The 21,308-nt window shown below is 42.5% G+C and overlaps 2 protein-coding genes across 2 annotated transcripts; both read right to left on the bottom strand.

Annotated features, from left to right (window-relative positions):
• Positions 1-90: 90 nt before the first annotated feature.
• Positions 91-1,591, bottom strand: jagn1a (jagunal homolog 1a). Its single transcript, XM_071919235.2, has 3 exons — positions 1,554-1,591; positions 1,070-1,173; positions 91-941 (listed from the first exon to the last, which is right to left on the bottom strand). Exons 2-3 carry the CDS (start codon positions 1,156-1,158, stop codon positions 479-481), a joined length of 552 nt encoding a protein of 183 aa, XP_071775336.1. The 5' UTR covers positions 1,159-1,173; positions 1,554-1,591; the 3' UTR covers positions 91-478.
• A 2,768-nt stretch (positions 1,592-4,359) lies between these two features.
• col8a1a (collagen, type VIII, alpha 1a) lies at positions 4,360-21,012 on the bottom strand. The gene is made up of 3 exons (XM_071919204.2): positions 20,961-21,012; positions 9,671-9,974; positions 4,360-7,836 (listed from the first exon to the last, which is right to left on the bottom strand). Exons 2-3 carry the CDS (start codon positions 9,969-9,971, stop codon positions 5,900-5,902), a joined length of 2,238 nt encoding a protein of 745 aa, XP_071775305.1. The 5' UTR covers positions 9,972-9,974; positions 20,961-21,012; the 3' UTR covers positions 4,360-5,899.
• Between the last annotated feature and the right edge of the window lie 296 nt (positions 21,013-21,308).

Raw genomic sequence — 21,308 nt, 5'->3', positions numbered from 1 at the left:
GTTCAAATCATTGCAACATTTTTAGAGTGATGACAAAACTGCCCTGACAAGAGACAGACGGCAACCTGGAGGCAGTGATGAAGAGGGTGGATCTGCTCTGACTGCAGCTCTCTTTGTGCTGAGTGATTGCAGGTCATGTTTGTGGATATTGCTTTACTGTGCCACTCCCCTCACTGAGTGAACTGGACACTCAGCATCAGACTGACACTGTTTGAATTTAAATTCTTTACTAATTAGTCATATTGATCTAGCTTAAATTAATGATGGGGCAACAAAACTTAAAAATTATCCATGCTAGAAATGTAAATCTCCTTGCTCTATTTTACATCTGCTTATATGAGAACTCTGGCTTGCTACAGTATGATGTTACATAACAAATGATGACTGAATAAATAACAACACATAAATACATTTTATAACCAATATATAAATGAACATAAAAACACAGTTTTGCCCAGTCACAACATTCCTCATTCCATTATTTCTTCTTCTTCTCCTGAGTGGTGTTGAACCATGAGTCCAACAGCTTTTTGCTGTAGTATATCTGCCAGGCGTGCACCTGGACAGCTACCACCATCACTAGGTACATAACAGTCACAGCAGAGAAGCCAAAAATGAAGCGGTAGGCCTTGCCGTGGCGGTAGAGCAGCTGGGCCACAGGGAACATCTCCATACTGCCATAGATGAGGGGTGCCACAGAGAAAAGCCCTGAGCTGATCATGGATATGACCAGGTAGCTGATGTTGTTCTTTGGAAGTGACACACTGCTGGAGAACAGGGGCAGGAAGCTGAGTAGGTAGGGGTACTCCCATTGGTATGGCGCCGATACTATGTCATGTGACACCAGGTTGAAGTGGCTGACGGTCACCTGGGCAGCCACCAGCAGCCAGATCAGAAGGTGGACAAAGTTTAACTTCCGAACCTCCGACTTCAGAGAAGCACTGCAATCAAGGAGACATTGGACAGTTAGGGCGTGTGCAGAGAGGTCCTTGTAGATATTGGCTGATATAGCTACCTTCTATTTTATGACCAATGAGAGCTCATAGATGAGAAACAGTTGGCTACTTGCCTCATCTGGTAATGCGAGGCCACCTTCTCTCTGTGTTTAAAGTCACTTCCATCTGTACCAGCAGCTCTGGGGCCTCCGCGAGACGTCATGTTGAGAGCAACCTACTAACACAAACCAAACCCCATTCCAGTATTAAACATGACAGACCAGTTGACATTTTTATTTCAGACTCAGATGGACATAATGAGACGATGAAAGGTGCAGTAAAATGGGAGAGAGAGTAAATTATTGAGACTGAAACTGAAATATGACATAATATAATAAGCCAGAAGCCAAACCGTTTGCTAATTCCAGCACAATTAAAACCGAATGTAAATGCACCGGCTTGGCAGCAGGCTAACGCGTTAGCTGATGTCGCTGGCTAACCTACTGTACCTTTAACACAGGCAGCTATTGGCTAGCGTTGGTCTGATTATCAGCACTCTATTTATCCGTGGCATTGGAAAATAACACTATGGATTGTTTAGCTAATGACAATGCTTACCGTTTTGTATTTACGTGAATCTGGCCTCGGTGTTTAAAGCTGCACACACAAAAGGGATGATGTCGGAAACAGCTTCGCGCATGCGCACGGCCTGAGCCTTCAGCCGAAACACCTCCCACCGCAGCATCAGCATCTGTCCTCACAGCAGCCAGCTAGCATTAGCCTCGCTATGGGTAGTTAACGAGGGTAGTTAACGAGGGTAGGGGTTCCCAAACCATTTTAAGTAAAAGACCCCCCCCAAAATATTGTGTCCCAAGAAACGCCATCTGAGAGGATTTTCTGCGGTTAGATATCAGTATTACATAGGTTAACTGTCTACATTCTCTCATTGCACTAACTTCAATAAGAAAGATACTTTAGGACCCCTGGTCATCCCAGGCACCCCAATGTATTAGGTGATTTAGCTCCTGTTGTCTTTGCCCTGTTTTATTAGGGTTAGACTACAATTTCCTGAGAGAGGATACTTGATACTTGATACTTGTCACACAGTGACAGAAACTATCCCTGTGCAAAAGCAGGAGTGAAAGGCCCAGAACAGGGATTTCCTCCTGCTCCTCCTCCCCCATCATCACCATGTATATAATTACCCCCCCCCCTCCAAAAAAACAGGAGTGAAAGGCCCCCTCCCCCATCATCATCATCTGTACAATATCTGATTTGTGTATATAATATATAATATTTATTCCAGCATTTATTCCAGCATCTTTGCACTCTGCACCATTGCACTATTGTCCTAGTGTTGTTTACATATGCGTATATATATATATATATATATATATATACTCTTTTAAAATACTTTTTTATATATATGCATATTTGTACATAGTAGTTAGATGTTTAGGTTTACCTCTGTTCATTTTGTTGTTTTTAGCTGTATATTTATTCTGTGTAAGTACATTGAGAGCAACGAAAAAACCGGAGTCAAATTCCTTGTATGTGTACATACTTGGCCAATAAAGCTGATTCTGATTCTGATTCTGATTGAGACACTGTCAGAAAGTGTGCAGCATGAGTGGTTGGAGGAGCAACTTCTTGCATGATAAGACCCCAATTGGCCATGGTCCATTATAGTAAAAAGCCAGAGCATAGAGACCATATTTCTCACATTGCTTGTCCTATAGTGCTGAAACTTGATAAGTGACCATGATGGCTTTCCAGGCATTTATAATTTTTGACAGTTATCGCCCTAGGGATGACCTGTCAACATCAAACTTGGGATATAACATTCATGGAGTGAGGTACACCACCAACTGAGAAAAAGATAAAGTTATGGCCCAAACAATTAGTCCAGTCATCATGAAGCTAACATTTCAAATGTGGCTGGATAACCATGTGTGTAAAGGCATTTTAAATAATAAAAAAAAAGGATAAGAAGGGATTCTGATTCTGGTTGATCAAATATTGACAAAATATGGAATTTGGCACATACTATTCAGCGTAGGGTTTCAAATTTGGTTGTGAGATGGCTTATTATTCAGATAGGGTAGGTACGCATGATAATTGCTACAACTAGGCTACAATATCATTACCATAAGCATTACTGTGCATTACAAGCCTATCTATAGAATACTGCAGTAAGCTACTACCAGCTGCAGGATGCTTTTATTAGGCCTATTCACACTTCCTGATGGTACAGCCCCTAAATTGTAGCCTGCAGTGAATGTAACCAGCCATTTTTCTGTCAACATGCCAGCCTCGTTAGCAGAATTGATTTGTTTGTATAAGCCTAGAAAAGAGGTCAGCAACAATACATTTTTTTTTTTTTATTAAATCATTTTTATTTAGAAAAACAACACAGACAATAACAAATGTAAAACATTAAGACCTAGGTTCTTTGGTTACACTGAACATTTTAGCACCATGGTTAAAAGGGGAAAATATATTTATTTTCCTGTAAAAGTTTTCTTCACTACAAGATGTAGGTAATCATCTGTCAAAATAATAAATTATCGACACAAATATTGTTGTGAATTGTGACATTCCAATAACATATTCCAATAATATTATTTGGGCTTCATTCTGTGGGAAATGTACTTTTTATTCCCTTAGTTGTCTTGAGATGAGTAGGTATTTCATATATTTGCGATACTAGAGGTGTGCTTGATTTAGCTTTTCAGACACACTGGAACCAGTCAGCCCAAACTTGGCAGCAAGCCATGCTAAATAAAGCACACCAAGTATACTAAGTATGTTCTGAAACTCTCAACTTATTATCTCAGCTCTGAACAAATCAAGCCAGCGGGACTAGATAACCACCAAGCTAAATGAAGAGTTTCATTCCAAAACAATTCACAATTTTTAAAAATGTGATATGTATTTATACAAAATGATTACTGGAATAAAAGTAAAATTCAAAAATTAATAATGAATGATGTCATTAGCTAACTCCAGACCTTTGCTTACAAAACAATAACAGCATATAATCCATTTTTAGATAATCACCAGTAAACATTAAGTGACAATTTATTTCCAAAATGAACATACTGTATATATATTGTTTTGAAATGAAACTATTCAAATGCTAACAGTTATGAGATCATCTTATTCAAATCTTCAGAGAGATCTGTTTGACTTGTCTTCCAACAGTGTGGAACGCTGCTGGCTCACTGTAAAATGTGTAATATATTGTACTAACAACAGTAGGCTGTACAAGTTCATGGGCTTCTTGCATCAGGTGCTTTCTGACGTTCAGCATGTGTCAGTCATACAGTAACACTACTGCATTATTCAGCTGGTGACAAACACAGCAAGGAGGTTTTTTAATGACAGCAGTGGTTTTCATATTTCTGGGCAAAACGGTGTTTGATCGAGCGCCATGCTTTTAAACCAAAGCGGACATTACAACACCACTAAACCCATCAAACTACACATTTGCCCATTGCCTCTGACATAATCCCTTGCATCAGAGCTGGTGCCAGTATGCAACCATTACAACAAAGAGTTTAGATGTTACATTCTTACTCTTTGAATCTCACTCATAGGAGCAATTGTCAATCAGCAACACAACTGCTCAGGTAATTTTCCATGCATGTGAGTATTTAGTTTCGATAATCTGATTTTTAAAACAATATTTCCCATTTGGAAGCACATATAACTTTCATATGCATACCCTCTTGAGTTCATTAACAGTCAACCATCAATATTGGTTGCCTCTGGTATACATAGTGCCTTCAAATACTTGCTTTCATTTTGTAAATGTAATTGAAAAGTCATTTAGGCTGTTCTCTTACGGGATTTTGAAAGATTAAGACATTCCTGTATCACCTTCTCTAAAACAAAGCCACACTTCTTGAGCAAGCTGAAAGACTACAAGCTCCAGCCTCGCATACAACCTCATCATTCTCATGACATCAAATTTTTACATTTTTATTGTATTTCTTACAATAAAAGTTTAGACATGGTGCACTTTGAGTTCGTGCTGACATTGCAGTAAACAATTTCCTATGTAATGGCAGTATTAACACAAAGCTGGCAGCTTATTTGACACCTTTTTAATTTCTTGTTGACCATCCATTGGGGAGCCGGCATCGATCCACTGAAAATAAATACCAACAATATCTACTCGACCAAGAATGATAATCTAAGCCTCCTCCCAAACTCAGTCATGTGCAAGCTAGACAACCAGAAATGCTCTTGTACTTCTAAAACATGTACAAACTACAGCAATGCAAACCCTTTTTTCAGTGGTCCATGTTGTAATTCTCAAGGTACTTTTACCTGTTTGCAATTATCAATAAAGAGAGTTAGACAAAAATGTATTCATATCAAGGTATGCATACTAAAAATATAAATGTCCTACCAAAATGAAATATATCTTTATGTTTTCTATTTCACATTCTTTGCCACATGGGGCAGCTGCCAGTTTTGCTAAGAACATAATATAGGGGCAGGGAGAAAACATGACACTGTGACAAAAGTGTTACTAGAATTATACCACATGTTTTATCTTCCCTTGCATAGACTTTCTGATTTTGTTTGTACCTAATTACAATTTGAACTCTTTTGAGTCATTTTCTGCCAAATGACAATCCATATGTAAGGTCTTCTTTGAATGTGAAGTTTTATACATTCTTTTATATCTTCAGAGCTGTAAATACAGAAATCCTTGTATTCCCAAATACATGGCTATAAAAGCTGCTGCATATACAGACACACTCATACTTCAGATTTTCTTGGGGACAATCCATCTTGTCCTCCCATCTCTGCTGACCAGATCAACAGATTGTTGATGTTACATTGAAAAAGACATGTCACTTGAAGGTATTTTATAATCATGGTTTACATTACAAATCAATATGCACCCACTAATTCTCACTGAAACCTCTCTCTCCCTGCAGTTTGCGGTTTTACATTGGATACAACAAGTACCCAGAGAAGGAGGAGTGGACATACTGGCCAGCATAAAGTCCTGTGGCCTGATCTGATGGCAGCTGGATATACACAGTATCCCCAGGCTGTAGAGGTAATACTGCGCTCCCCGATGCTTGATCTAGGAAACCCTTCTTGTATTCGTCATATGTGTACATTACTGGCTCATTGTTCCTCATCAAAGACACCCACACATTGGCCCCCTTGCAGTGAATGTGGTAGGCAAAGTAATAAATGCCGGGCATGTCACAGGTGAACACACCTGTCTGGGGGTTGTAGTTTTGGCGACCGTTGTACAGGAGCTTATCAAAGACCACCGGAGTGCCCACAGGTGGAAATGGAGTCGTCACTACAGCTGTGAATGCTGGCATTTCCAACCCACTGGCACCCATTACCTCTGCCCCATTGCCTCCATACTTGCCCTTCTTGCCATAACCACCAGCCTTAACACCATCTAATCCAGGGCCCATCTCAGGGAGAACTCCAGCCATGTCGGGGGGCAGTGCGGGTGCTCCAGCTGGGCCTGGAGGTCCAGGGGGGCCAGGCTGACCTGGTTGTCCAGGTGGTCCTGCTGGGCCTTCCTTCCCTGGGGGTCCTAAGGGGCCAGTAAGACCTGGACTCCCCTCACCTGCAATGCCTGGAAGACCAGGTGAGCCACTATCTCCTTTTGGCCCAGGAGGACCAGGAGGCCCAAATGGCCCTGCTGCACCATCCAGACCTGGAATTCCTTTAGGACCTTGAGGCCCCACTTCACCAGATAATCCACCTTGTCCCTTTGTCCCGGGAAGTCCCGGAGGACCAGGGGGACCTGGTAGACCTTTGTGCCCACCCTCTCCTTTAGCGCCACCAGGTCCTGGTGGACCTCTTGGCCCTGGCTCTCCACCCTCTCCAGGCAGACCATCCTTACCAGGAAGCCCAGGAGGACCAGGCTCACCCTGGGCTCCATCAAGCCCCTTTGGCCCTCCCTCTCCACACTCTCCTTTTGGACCAGGAGCACCAACACCCCCAGGAGGTCCCATAGGGCCTAGGGGACCTGGTGGGCCATTTGGGCCAGGGGGTCCAAGCATACCAGGCAGTCCTCCGTGGCCCTTATCTCCCTTTGGTCCTGGGGCTCCAGGTGGACCACCCATACCCTTATCACCCTTTGGTCCTGGGAATCCTGGTTTACCAAATCCAGGCAGTCCTGGCTTCCCTGGCAAACCCGGGGGCCCTGGATGACCTTTGCCACCTGGCATGCCTGGCTGTCCTGGCAAGCCATTTTGACCTGGTTTTCCGTGGCCAGGTAGACCTGGTGGGCCAGGCTCTCCTCCTACACCAGATGGCCCAGCTGGTCCTTGCTCTCCAGGGGGACCAGGCATCCCTGATGGTCCTTGTGGTCCTGGCATCCCATTCAGCCCTGGTTTTCCAATCCCAGGTAACCCTCCTGGGCCAGGAGGTCCTGGGGGTCCTGGGAGCCCTTTGTGACCAGGCTGTCCTGGCTGTCCCATTCCTTTGTCTCCTTTGGGTCCTGGTAACCCTGGTAGCCCTGGAAGGCCTTTGTGCCCTGGCTCTCCTCTGGACCCTGGCTGGCCTGGTAGTCCCTGTCCCCCTGGTTTACCTATTCCTGGCAGCCCAGGTGGTCCCGGGGGACCCTGAGGCCCCGGCTGTCCGATCGGCCCCTCTCCACCACTAGGGCCCATTTCTCCCTGTGGTCCTGGCTCACCGTTTCCTCCTGGCTTGCCTGGCAATCCTGGCAAACCTGGTTTGCCCACACCTGGCAATCCTGGTGAACCTGGAGGGCCTGGTCGTCCCACTGGTCCTGGCTGTCCATTCCCTGGAGGTCCTGGAGGTCCTGGAGGTCCCTCTGGTCCAGCCGGCCCAGCCGGGCCTGGCTCCCCCTGGGGAATTCCCTCAGCACCACTGGGGATAGTCTGACCTGTGAGGAATGGGATAAATATTCAACCAGAAATGCATGAAAATATATAAGGAAATTTTGGTTGCAAAGGTGCTATTTTGATTGAATCTTAAGATGACTGAGATAATACACCTAGTATAGTAAACTTTGAACATTTAAAAAGAAGCAGAATTAATTTTGTTTACATAATATAAGATAATAGGATCATAAGTTTGTAAATTAGCAAATTTGTAAATCTGACATTTAGTTACTGGCTTCCCTGGCATAAGTAGTTGATGATATGGCAATTATGATTGGAATTTTCTCATACCCTCTCATATACCTACAATTATGTATGCATCAGCATGCACTATATACACTGAATGTATAAAATATTAGGGACGTCTTCCTGATATTGAGTTGTAGCCCCTTTTGCAAAATCCACATCTCAGTTGTCTCAAAGCTTAAAAATCCTTCTCTAACTCATCTGCTTCTCTTTATCTACATCTCCTCCTTTGTGATTAGTATAGATTTAATAAGGAAAATCAATATGGGATAATGGCTTTTACCTGGATTCACCTCATCACTATTTCATGAAAAGAGTAAAGAGTTGTACATACAGTGTAAATGGTGCATCAATCAATTAGTAGGCTCTGATGAGTCCAAGTGGAACTCTTTGAGGTTAAAGAACATTTTCTATACGACAAGCTAGTCAGCAAACAGTCTATGGGAAAATGAACAGTTTGATCAGTTTAGATGATGTGGTTACACACTTCAATTCACAAACCACAGCACTATGTCAACCACCATCTATAAGAAAGTACCATGAAACCCTACATCCTGTATTTAGAAAAACCAACGTGGGATGTAGAGAAAGAACCGTTTTGTTGCAGCTTTCCTTTGATGTGAGATCCAAATGTCTCAAAGCAGGTTCTGTAGAGAACCATTTCTGAAGAGATTTTTCAGAGAGCGATTCTTGTTAATTTGTTATGAGGAACGATAAATAGTTCTTACAATAACCATGTTATTTTTGTTCCATGTCAAGATAGAATCTGATTCCTTTTTACCTCTGTAAAATATTCTTTCTAGAACCCACAAATAGGGCTGTCAAGACCTCAGCCAGCACCTCTGCCAGAACCACCTGCTGACCTGCTGATCTCCACTGTGTGTGTGTCTCCCTCTCTCTCCCTCTCTCTCCCTCTCCCTGTTTCCCGCCTGTGACCAAGTGTAGCATTCCCTAATCAGCCACTCCCTATATAAGACTGTGGTTTTGCACTTTGTCTTTGTCAGATTGTTCTAGTGGTTTCCCTAGTCTGTCTGCCTGTTAATCTGTTGTCCCGGTTTTATCCTGACAGTTCTTGACCTTGTTTCTCTGCCTGTCGTTTTGGTACCTTTGCCTGAGTATTGCCTTTTCTGGTTTTGACCTCCTGCCTGTTTTGTACTAGGAGACTGCCTGCTGATTAAATCACCATTGAACTGTATTGCTGCCTCTGCCTCCGTGTCTGCGTTTGTGTCCTTTATCTTTTTGCAGGTCATGTCACGTTTGTTTAAAATCTAAATGCTATTCGGTGACCTATTCCTTTAACAGATTTTTTCTTATGGATCCATGTCTCTTATATTTCATTTCGCACTGGCTAATCACCCTGTTTTTACTGGGTCTCCCTAACAGCAAGATACTTAGATGGAAGATGCAGACTAAAGTATGAAAAGAAGTACAGGCCAATCAAACACACTTTAATCTAAATCTTGACTAACACATTATTGATTTCTTGTAAATCGTTGTATGTATGGCTGTGCAGTGTGTCTGAAGGTTGGGTTGATTTAATCCATCCAGTGATTGTTGGTGAATGTCCGTTGGGCAGGTTGATTTTCTCACCTTTGTCCTGTCTGCCGTTATAGCCGCCGCCTTTACGAGCGTTCTCCTTGCCCATGTGCACGGGCATCTGGGGCAGCTCCTTCCTGTAGTGGGGGTACTGCATGTAGGGCACCTCTTTTCCCAGGTACTGTTGCTGGGGGAAGCCCTCTTTGCCCATGCCCATGTGTTGGAGGTGCTGCATAGGCTGGTGATGCTGAGGGTGCTGCTTGTGTCCGTAGTACGCCCCGCCGTGAACATGAGTAAGCACTCCAAGCTGTAGCAGCGTCAGGAGGAGGGGGGCAGGGAGGGGAGGCATGACCATGGCCTGCAGGGGGGGCAGAGAGGGCAATTAATCAGTCTAGAGCTGTAACTGGATTTAGAGCCTGGAAGTAGGTGAAAATTCAGTGTATGAACAGTCAGCCATTTCTTGAAGTGTAGTCGAGTATCTAAGTTTACAAACACAACTGCACAGGGACAACAGCAGGAGGCCGCGAATCCAAAGCAAACATTGACCATGGTCTGTCTCCATCTGCTGGAGATACATTGGACCTGCATAGCACAGGCCCTTCCACTTACAGAGTACGGTATCACTGTGGTTAGTGTGAATGTGATAAAAGAAATAAAAGTTTTACCTACGTAATGCTGGCAAACAAAACTCAGAAAGTTTGGCTCCTATTTTGCTTCTCAACTCTGCTCAGCTTTGCAAATTCCAGAGAGAGTAGAATGAGAAAAGCAGTGATGCAGGAAATGGGGTGGCATATATCCCATTGACAATTGAAAGAGTGGAATTGGCAGGGACATCAGTGTTTCTGCCAATGTTAACTGTGAATAAGCCAATTATTCTGAGAATCCCACCATAAATATTGTCACACACTGGAAATAAATCATGTTTTTTTTCCTGAATTATTGGCATTACATCATTTGCAAAATTGCCTGAGCATAGAAGGTACTATCAGGCTCATTAGTAGTGTTGCCTTTGTTTTAGAGCCTCCATGCCATTTATTCTGAGAGCATTCTGACTTCACTATTATTCCTTCTCACCCCCCTATAAAAACTATGGAAGAGGTTTTCAGTGAGCTTAAAAGTGCCCAATACACAATTAAACTGGCAAAAAATGTTAGGGACCACAATGTGATAAATATTCAATATTGGAATAGGCAGGACTGAAAAATATCTTTCAATTTCAGTTAGTTCTTTAGTAATGACAGATTGAACTGTGCATACCGTCCTTGACTGTTTATTCTTTAACCAGTGACTCATATTCAAATTAAATTTATATTGGAAAATTGAATATCACATGGCCCTTAGACACTTCCTCAATGGCATTTTTAGACTGCTAAACTGGTCTATATTCCTCAAAGATCACTACAAAACAACATTCAGAATCTGATTTTCAAAAGCTCTTTTTCTGGATTATTGCAATAACCTCCCAGTAGTCCAGACAGTGGATCCTACTATCAAAAGAACAGGAAAATACCAGACTGACATCCTCAGAAAGAAAAATGCAACCAATTCAACTCTCCTCAGAAGTGATTAGACAATTTTGTCTCTGGGAAGGTGATTTGAAATGAGAGTTTTGCATGCAATGTTAGCTTGGTCTCTTTTTTTCTCCTCTCTCCCAAACGAGAAAATGAATCACCTGTGTTGGCCTGTTAACCAGACCTTTGATTTAAATCCCCCCCCCCACTCCATCAGGGCTGTGATGCTTTTTGACTTTCAATCTGGTGCTCTGCAATACTTTATTCTAAATCCCATACCAATAGCATGACTACAAAGCTGATTTGTATGAAATCCAAATATGCTGTCTCAGCAACAAATAATGCACTCAATTTCCTGATGTACAAATGTACTCAATTACTATATAATTGAGAATAGCTTGGTGCAGTTAATTTGACACATTGTTGATGGATCTGTTCTCTTTATATTTTGACTCTCTGGATGATAACTCCTCCCTCTAAATTAAACATTCTACTGGCTCTGTAGTTTCAACAGTAATTTTGTTAATTTATTACCTACTGCTGAGTAATTTGCACATGTGTAAAATCCAATATGTCTGACTCATGTGTTCTTCTATGTTGCCCCTTTGTATTAATACCTACCTGGTTGCATGTGATGATATATTCAACCCAAGCTGAAGCCTGTCTGGCATGAATAACACATTCTCCAGACTGAGGTGAATGAGAATGTGTGAGTCAGGCTGGCCAGATCAAACTCCTGCACAGACTGCTTTTGGCCACAAGAGGGAGCCACATTAAATGTCACCAAGTTGATTCTGTTCAATTTCCATGGCTGTCCCTACAGTATGCTGGGCTGAAACTGCTCCTGGCTGCTGACAAGTAACTTTCATTGCAAGCAGATACCACTATTCTTCAAATTTGAGCATTAGAAATACTACCAGTTTTCATGATCTTTGATGCATTTCAGGCCAATGGACAAAGATATTCTCTGTGCTGTGATGCCTTTGGGGCACCTGGCTAAAGATACTGAAATATCACTATATCAATATTGAGTTCTTACATCTGAATTATCAGCAACACATACTGTAAATCAACAACATGTACTGACATATTCATAGCTTTTATGAACATGGTGAAGACATGAACATGATTGGCATTTATAGCTTGTATGATCAGTATGTGTGACAAGAGAATGAGAACGCTTGTATGAACATGCATTCATTGCCTGTCACTCAAGACTTATTTTACAAGTGTGTGAAGTATTTCTGTCACCTCCTAACTAACTCACTGGCGTGCCAGGTACCAGCACCACTACTGGTATTAATAGACCATTCTTGTCCAGAATAAATGAAATAGCCTACCCCAGACAAACTGCATCTGAATCAGGCTAAAAGCAGATTCTTACCCAACCAAATGTAAGAATTTAGCTGGATAAGAAATATGTTCAATGAATTTATTGGATAGTTCTTTTTAGTTACTTCTTTCCAGTATTTTTTATTGATATCCCAAGATAAAAGTACTGTAAATGGTGATATTTAACCAACTATGACCAGCCAGACTCACAAGACAAAAATCCTCATTGATGATGTGAGAAGTCAGCGGAGCCAGGAATCTTGTGAGGAAGAGAAGAAGACGAGACGGGGAAGGCACTTTGAAGTGTGTAGACGCAGTGCAGGTGCCTGTCAGAAGCGCTGGCTGCGCGCAGCGCAGGCCTTCACTAAACCACAGACCAGGAGCTGTCCTCCCAGCATGCCACTGCTGTGGAAGAATCCACTCATGTGTGTGTGTGTGTGCGTCTGCCTGCCTAATGTCTTTTTCTTCCCTTCGGCCAGGACACAGAAGTCTGGTCCAACAAGCACAGTTCTGAGCAAACAGAGTTGCGGTCCAGCTGTGCGGTCCAGACCGCCTCCTAGTCTTACACCCATTATCGAAAGCCCAAAGCGTTCTCCTCTAAATGGTCAGTAACGGAGCGAGATGAGGGAGTTTTCTTTAGCTCCCTGGCCCAAGACTGAGGCTCTCCGCTGCACTCCTGAGGTCTGCTTCTGTTATTCAATCATTCTTTACAACAGCCCTTTCCATCTCAAGCCCATCCCAGCCCCGCTCATCCCCTGCCACAGCCCCTGTCACACAACCAGCCATGGTCCCAGGCCCGATTCCATCACAGCCGACTCATTTCTAGTGTGTGCCGCATCCATAATTCTAACCCAGACCCAAAGCCACATCCTCCACGTCCACTCCATCATCAGTTCTAAGGATCTTTGTTGCCCTTTGACCTTTTCTCAGTCGCCTGGTGATTTTAACACGGCCGTGCCACTCTCTCCCCCCGTGAGAGCTGGCCTTTGAAGGAGGCCCATCTTGTTTCCGCGGCAACAGAAGCCAGACATGCCAAAGAGTCCGGAGGAATGCCGCTGAGTTTTCCCAACAAGAGTCTGGACTGATTTCTGCCCTATATATTGAAGCTGCATTCTGTTCCCAATATCCTTGTCAACAATATGAATATAGCTCTGTGGGGTCTACAGACGAAGCACTGAGCTGGAGGGAATGACCAAGTATAAATCTGGGGTCAGTCTTATCTCTGACTGTAAACTGTGACACTCCTACCTTGAGCATCAAGACTTCCCGTTTCTCTGTCTGAGGCCTGCTAAGATCCCCACGGTGCTCAGTGGAACACTGTGGAGGACTAGACTAATACTAGAGACTAATACTAGACTGTGGCTGATGAGACAAAGAGAAAGGGAGGAATGCATACTACACTGGTAAAAGAAAGAGTATCTGAACCTTTCGTACTCACCAAAAGATGGAAACACATTGAAATAGTTTGGCGAGGGTCTGAGGATGTTCGAGGATAGAAGAAGAAAGAGTAGACAGTGAGATAAAGTCTAACCAAGAGAAAATGGGCAAATCAGAGGTACATAGGCTCTATATGTTGTTAGCATTGGTCATCAGGATAGTTATCACTCAGAATTGAGCTTTCTAACAAAACAAAAATAATAGTTCTTTACAAAGGACAACACTATATATATCTATGGTACAAATGAAAGAGGTTTAGGAGGAGAGAGACAGACAGTTCAGGAGAGAAAGAGGTGCCTATGGGTCCTGAGACATTAGGCAGGGTTCATATAACATTCAGACACACTTTTGCACCAAATAGCATCTCATAGAGTAAACAAATTCAACAAAAGCTTTTTAAGAGCCTGGAAGTGTTTTGAGGTTTTGAGGAGTAGGTGCAAACTTTCACCCACCATCTAATGGCATGCCATACACAGTCACTCCTCTCTCTCCACCAAATAACAGAGGAGCTATTATGAATTATCAAAGAATACAGCTAAATGATTTTGAATGCAATATCAACTCCAGCATTATAACCCATCTCTGCCATATTTGAAAGGATGGCAATAAAAGATCAATATCATGTATGAAATTTGATTTTATTTGCAAAATTATCAAAATACAATTTATGCATAAATGTATGTGAATGTGGCTAATTGTGGGACATTTTGCATCTGTAAAGGAGTGGAAAGTAAATGTTTGTCAAAAAAAAAAAAAAAAATATTCTTCCAAAGCATCCCTGAAATGTAATATATTTACTAAGCTCAAGCTATAATGATTTCAGATATTTATTCGAAAACAGAAATGTTAACTGATTTATTTATTAGCTATGTAACAGGTATAATAGTTGACATTTCTGCTGTTTTGGGCCTGTACTCCACATGGAGGCCTTGCAAAAAGAAATTTCATAAATATTACACAAATAATTGATTTAAACGTCATTAAATGTAATTTAATAATGATATTGGAAGAACACTGTATAAATCCACTCTTGACTCAGACACTGCTTTAAAACAAATACTAGGAAAAACACATTCCCTACAGTCCTCACAGTGTTTTCCTCCTGAAGACATGACATCATGTGGTGCAGGTGATATGTTTTTGGACAAACCATTTCATATTTAGAGGAGGTTTTTAAATGGGTAACTTAACTGACAATGTTAAGCATATTTGCTCAAATTTTTTTTAAATTAAAATATATGTGGGATGTATCCCCTGTTCCAACAAGAAAAGAACCCAGGGTAGCTGAGTGTGGGTGGTGTGTGAATGTGCACGTGTGTGTGTAGGTGTGTGTGTGTGTGTGTGTGTGTGTGTGTGTGTAGGTGTTTGAGAGGAGAGGAAATACCCTGACAGAACATGTGGCTGCAGATCAGAAGGACCATACAACACGCTTCTGTTCAGTGTCAGACAACAACACCTTAACGTTGTCATGGCGACAGCGGAGGGATGGAAACACTCCACGCTCTTACCCAGTGACTTTTCTCCAACACATTATCCTATATAAGTGTTGCCTCCCTTGTGACTTATTCATACAGTAGGGTCAGTTTCAGACCCTGACATAAACATTAGCCAGCAATTTCCATATTATAGCCTGTTATTGGAGAAAAGTACAAGAATGAAGGTTGCAATTATAACAAATTGACGTTAAAGAAGTCTGTACCCTTTAATTTTGTCTTTGAGTGCTAGTGTCCACATGCATATACATGCACACAAACATGAAGTCAGATATGAACATGCTGCCCGGCGCGACAGTTGTGTGGTCATGTTGGCGTGAGCAGTGTGACGTGAGCTGTTTCTCACGCACTTCTGATTTACTGTTTGATTTTTCACACACTGGTGCAAAAGTCCTTGGCTCTCCATCATCACTTTCTGACAAGCGGTCATTTGTTACAGTGTCTGAATGGGAACAACAACAACGCTCTACATTTTCATACCATTCAGATGTCACCAACGTGCCACTCACTTCCCACACTTTCCATACTGGCCTGCTTATAGCGTCTATACTGAGGTAGGGGAAAGATTGACGTGCAGGCACACACACACACACACACACACATGAGCACACAGACATAAGCAGAAACACACAGACGATATACTGCACAATGCACACATACTGGAGAATATTCATTTATTCTTTTTCACACTCTCCACATCCCGTCACCGTCAATGAGTTCTGTCACTCAAATTACTGACCCAACACGCTACCATTAACCATTGGACAACGGGGTGGGGGGGTGGGGGTTGGGGGTGGGGGCTTGACCACAGATGTGTGCGGCTTTGGACCCTTCCTCAACATCTGCTGCCAGAATCATGTGCGGTTGGTCACACACCACCGAGCTCTCAGCATGGCCTGCCTAGCCTAGACAGTCTCAAAAATAAGCAAACCTTCTCAAAGCAGTCTACATTGTGTGTGTGCGTGTGTGTGTGTGTGTGCGCGCGCGTGTGTGTGTTTCCTCCGACTACGTCCAGATGTCCATCTTTTCTGACATTTTACATAAACGAAGCACAGTAAAATTGTCCATCAGGTGTGTGATGTATGACACTCGTGGGTATCGTATGTCTGTAAGCTGTTGTTTCTGCTGAGTCAAGCTTCATGCAGCGGAAGGTGTAATGTTCGGCTGCTGTAGTTTCTACAAGCTGTGATCTCCAGGATCTCATTAAAACCACAGCAGCTAGTACAGCGCTGAACAAATGTGTGCTAACCAGATGGCTATCAAAACTACATCCAAATTAACTCCAGCTTTCTTATCACTTCTCCTGACTTCTCCTGGAAGGAAGGAAGGAAACAAATAACAACAGGGATTTCCATTAGGCAGCTGCAAACTTAATGGAGGAATGCATTTCTAGAATATGAAGGCAACTGCAAAAAAAAATGACTATCTTAACAAGTCAGTCTCATTTTCTTGTCTTAAAATCATTTTTGGGTTAAGTGAAAAACTGCCACTGGAGTGAGATTCTTCCACTTCTTTTCAATGCAGTTTCACTTGTTATAGGAATTTTTCTGGAAACAAGGCTGAATAAGGTGGATCACTACATTAATATAACGAAAATGCCACCCGACTCAAGAAAGTTCTTGAAGCAATTTGATTTGTATTGTGAAATTATCTCACCAAATTAGCAAATTCTTTCACTTGTTTTAAGAGAATTAGGGTTTTAAGAATCTCTACTAGATTAAATATGACAAGGTAAAATGTATTTTTTGCTGTGTTCCATATAGTGCTTATTGTACACTGTAAGCACTACTGTGTTTCATTAGGCGTAATATTTAGGTTGTAATAGTAATTGCGCTAATCCGAACTTTAGGGTTGCATCAGTTACAGGAGTCAAAGATGGATTAGGAGAGTGGAATGGTTTAATTTTTGTAAGATAGGCTGAGATATTGTTATTTTTGGAGAGAGAAGGAGACCGGGAATTGGAACATGGAATTAAAGCCAAAAACGATAACCCTCATACAAGGCCACTTATGCTCAGAGGCCAAACATTGTAAATCATGTAAATCCATCAATGCAATTGTATACCTCACCAACCAACAATGTGGCATAGAAAAAAATAGAAAAAAGAGGAGATACACAAAATGATGGAGAGTGGGTGGGTGGCTGATGTCTCACTTACAGAAATACACCTGTGTCCGGTGTCCTGGATTTATATATTTTCTGCACACAAACACACATAAAAACACATGCAAACTAATACACACACACACACACACTGATGGAGGAATGTGAGGCCAGCTGAGTGGAGAGCCAAATACACAGCTGAGCAGTGTAAAGCGTTCCCCCTTGAAAGCATTTTTTCCTATCTCTCCACCCATGCATTAGACAGAGCTGGAAATAATAGCTGTATGTGCAGCACCACCATGACTCCAGACACATCTGTCTATTCTCCCTCCACTGTCAGATGCAGACATTTCTCTTCTGGCCGTCTCCTCGTCTTCCTCTCTCTCTCTCTCTCTCTCTCTCTCTCTCTCTCTCCGTGTGAACAGAGCATTGTCTGTTTTCTGCACCCTCTGCCTCCCTTCTCCTCCTCCTCCTCCTCCTCCTCCTTCCTCTCTCTGCCCCTTTTCTCCCTTTGGAAACTTCCTCGCTCAGTGACCTGAAGCCACTCAGTGACCCTGCAGACTGAGGTGGAGGTTAGAGGGTGAGACAGTGTGTGTGAAAGGTAAACCACCTTGCTGCCAGACTGGTGAAAAGACAGACAGTGGTGATATATTCAAGAAGGAAGGTGCTGATGACAGACGGAACAAAGCTTTGAGATAGCGGTGGATCAGCAAAGTTGGTGTCTGAGCGTGCCTGTGTGTGTGCGTATGTATGTGCATTTGTGTGTGTGTATGGTAAGACATGCATCAGCAGTTAGAATCTGAAACATTCAGTCATTCAGCCAAATTAGATGTGTTGGGGACTTAGAAACATGCAGCCAGACCAAAAGCCGATGTTCCAGTCCCACTGAGCATGTTTAGCAAAACCACTCCGCCTTCCTCCCTGCGCCGCAACCATTCACAAATTTATACTTAACCCCGGCAATCCCCTTGCACTCCCTCTTGGTGACTCTGCTGGCATTGTGGTTTCTCAATGAAAGGGGGAAAAAAAACAAACATTTGCAGCTCCGAGGCTCCCTAAACGCAGCTTTTATCACAAAGCACACCCCGTAAAATTAACACCTCTTCAAGTCACGCTGCAAAGCTCTCGTTCAAACAAACCCCGTACACAAACCATAGGAATACAGCTACTCTGAACACACACACACACACACACACACACACACACACACACACACGCACACACACACACACACACACACACACACACACTCTGCCACAGCTGTGCAGCTAAACGGCCAAACTGTTTACAGATTCTTTCCCTCTCTTTTTTCCCTGCTATCATTCTTGCTTCTTCATAGGCTCCTTTTGTCCTTTTGTCCTATGCATTCCTGAAGTTTGCTGAAGAATGTATACAGAGGAGTATGCACACACACACAAATACAAGCACACACACACACACAGAGTCTATTTGAAACTTTACCTCTTGTGCCCACTTGGAGGAGCACAGAAGGACAAGCTATATTTGAGGTTCTCATCCTCTGTAGCACTCTGACACACTAACCTGCTTAGAGGTGAACACAGCGGCCTTATGCTGATTTTGTATCACAATGCCATGCCGAAGGAAAATGGAAAAAGGAGAGAGAGAAAGACAGAGAGAGAGAGAGAGAGAGAGAGAGAGAGAGAGAGAGAGAGATAGACTTCATGTGCAGAAATAAGTAGGGGAGAATTAATAATCAGAGGAGTTGTGGAAAATCTGCCCTGTCTGAAAGAAAGGAAGGAGAGGGACGAGGCATGCTGGCTGCAAACTCTTTAGAACCTCATTAATAGCTCTTAATTGCACACTGTATAAGGTGTAGACTTCCAGGAAGATCACACAATAGAAGAGACTAATGAACAAAACCACATTTCAATAATCAAGATCCATCCATCCTGACATAAGAATGATAAGGTCCGCCAGTTTTTGACGTCCAAGAAAACAATTATCTACCATTTGCTGATGGGAGATAATCAAATACAATCCACTTCAACAAAATTAATAAAAATACACTAACCCTAACCCCAGTAAATGTCCCTTCTCCTAGTCACAGAAACTAAGACCTGAGGTCTCTATAAAATGTATCTACTGTAAATGTAAAGCAGAACAGTAAGGATGGCTGACAACAGCTCAAAAAAGCAAGACATTAATACCCTAATAACTGTCTAACAAGTGGTGTGTTTACTCTGATTGTAATAATAATCAGATTTTTGCAAAGCATCACATAGCCTCATAGTAATAGATGCAATAGATATAATCTGATCATTGCTGGGCCTCAGCTGTGACACTATGCATCCTTCTCTTCGTACATTCAACCTGAATACACCCAGGTCACAAAAATATCTTCCCATGGCAAGTGCATCACTTAAGTATCAGTGTGATTGACAAGTCCTTGAACCAATGAGCTAAAGAACATCATCAAGCAGAATGAGCCGCCATAAGCCCAGAGAGAAAGAGCTGCTCAGACCCAGTGATGGTGTTTGCTCTGCAGTCTCTTCTCACCAAACTGCTGCTCTTGCCCCCATCACATACATCTGACAGTTTGGCTTCAGCTTTGCACGCACACACACACACACACACACACACACACACACACACACACACACACACACACACACACACACACACACACACACATTTGAATGCATATTTGCCTTCAGCACAGGTAGTCTCTCACAGATGTACATATTCCAGTTCCCTGCTGTCTGTACAGCAGTCTGGGGAATGCCACCGCTCCAGCCGGGGAAATGTCCTAGCTGCTGCCTGCATGGTGCTGGGAAATGATGCCAACTCTGAGGCTCATGAGATCCACAACAACTCATCTCTAATCACCAGCATACCATTCTTATCCTTCACAAAACAGCTGTTTTGGACTGAAACTGTTATGAATGATACATTTAATTTTTAATGCACCGTTAATATTCACCTGCAAGATTTTTCTTTCAACTTCAATTTCTATTCAAATCTTTAATTATGGCTGAAATATTGGATAAGTCATGTTAAAATGAATCCTGCTGTTTCCAAAACTCAAGGACTAAATCCACAAAGGGTGTGCAAAAAGTTAAAGACATTTTGGATATTGCAGGGAGCCATTCTATGATCAACAATTTGTCTAAGTGCAATGTATCTCAATTGACTTCACTATGCATTTCTGGCAAAATACAACTATGATGAAAACCAAGACTAACATCGCTCTTTAGAGGATGTAGGTATGGGAAGAGAGCAATACCAAACAGCCTCTTAAACTCATAGAACACACAAACCACAAACAATTAATGACAAAGAATTAAACAACTTTCCATGTTGTCAAAAAATCCATGTCAATATGAACCACATAAACAGATTAAAGATTAAAATCAAATGCACATCACACACAATCATTTCTCCCGCACACTGAGAATACCATCCTAATGCTGTGCTTTACTGAGAACAGGAGAGTGGATCGGGGCTTACCTTGGTGAGTGGCCGTTTATGGGGGAATAATCACTGCAGACAGACAGACAGACAGAATGGTGGGTAGACAGACAACCAGACAGAGAGAACCCTGGGATATGTGCTCTGAACAGACGCACGCCGTATGGACCCAGCTTATATCTGGTAGAGGGTGGAGCCACTGGGGTGGGTGGGGGGAGAAAGAGAGAGAGAGAGAGAGAGAGAGAGAGAGAGAGAGGTAAAGTATATGGGTGAGGCCTTGACTGAAAGTAAATGAAAGCTCCCAAAAAGTTATGCCATATCATAGTGACAAAACTTGCTCACGTCTCCCAACTGCGCATCCATACTGCATGATAACAATAAACAGGA

The sequence above is a fragment of the Centroberyx gerrardi genome, chromosome 10 (assembly GCF_048128805.1).
Source record: "Centroberyx gerrardi isolate f3 chromosome 10, fCenGer3.hap1.cur.20231027, whole genome shotgun sequence".
Lineage (NCBI taxonomy): Eukaryota > Metazoa > Chordata > Actinopteri > Beryciformes > Berycidae > Centroberyx > Centroberyx gerrardi.
The sequence above is the reverse complement of the archived record's forward strand: the minus strand, read 5'-3'. Positions and strand labels throughout refer to the sequence as shown.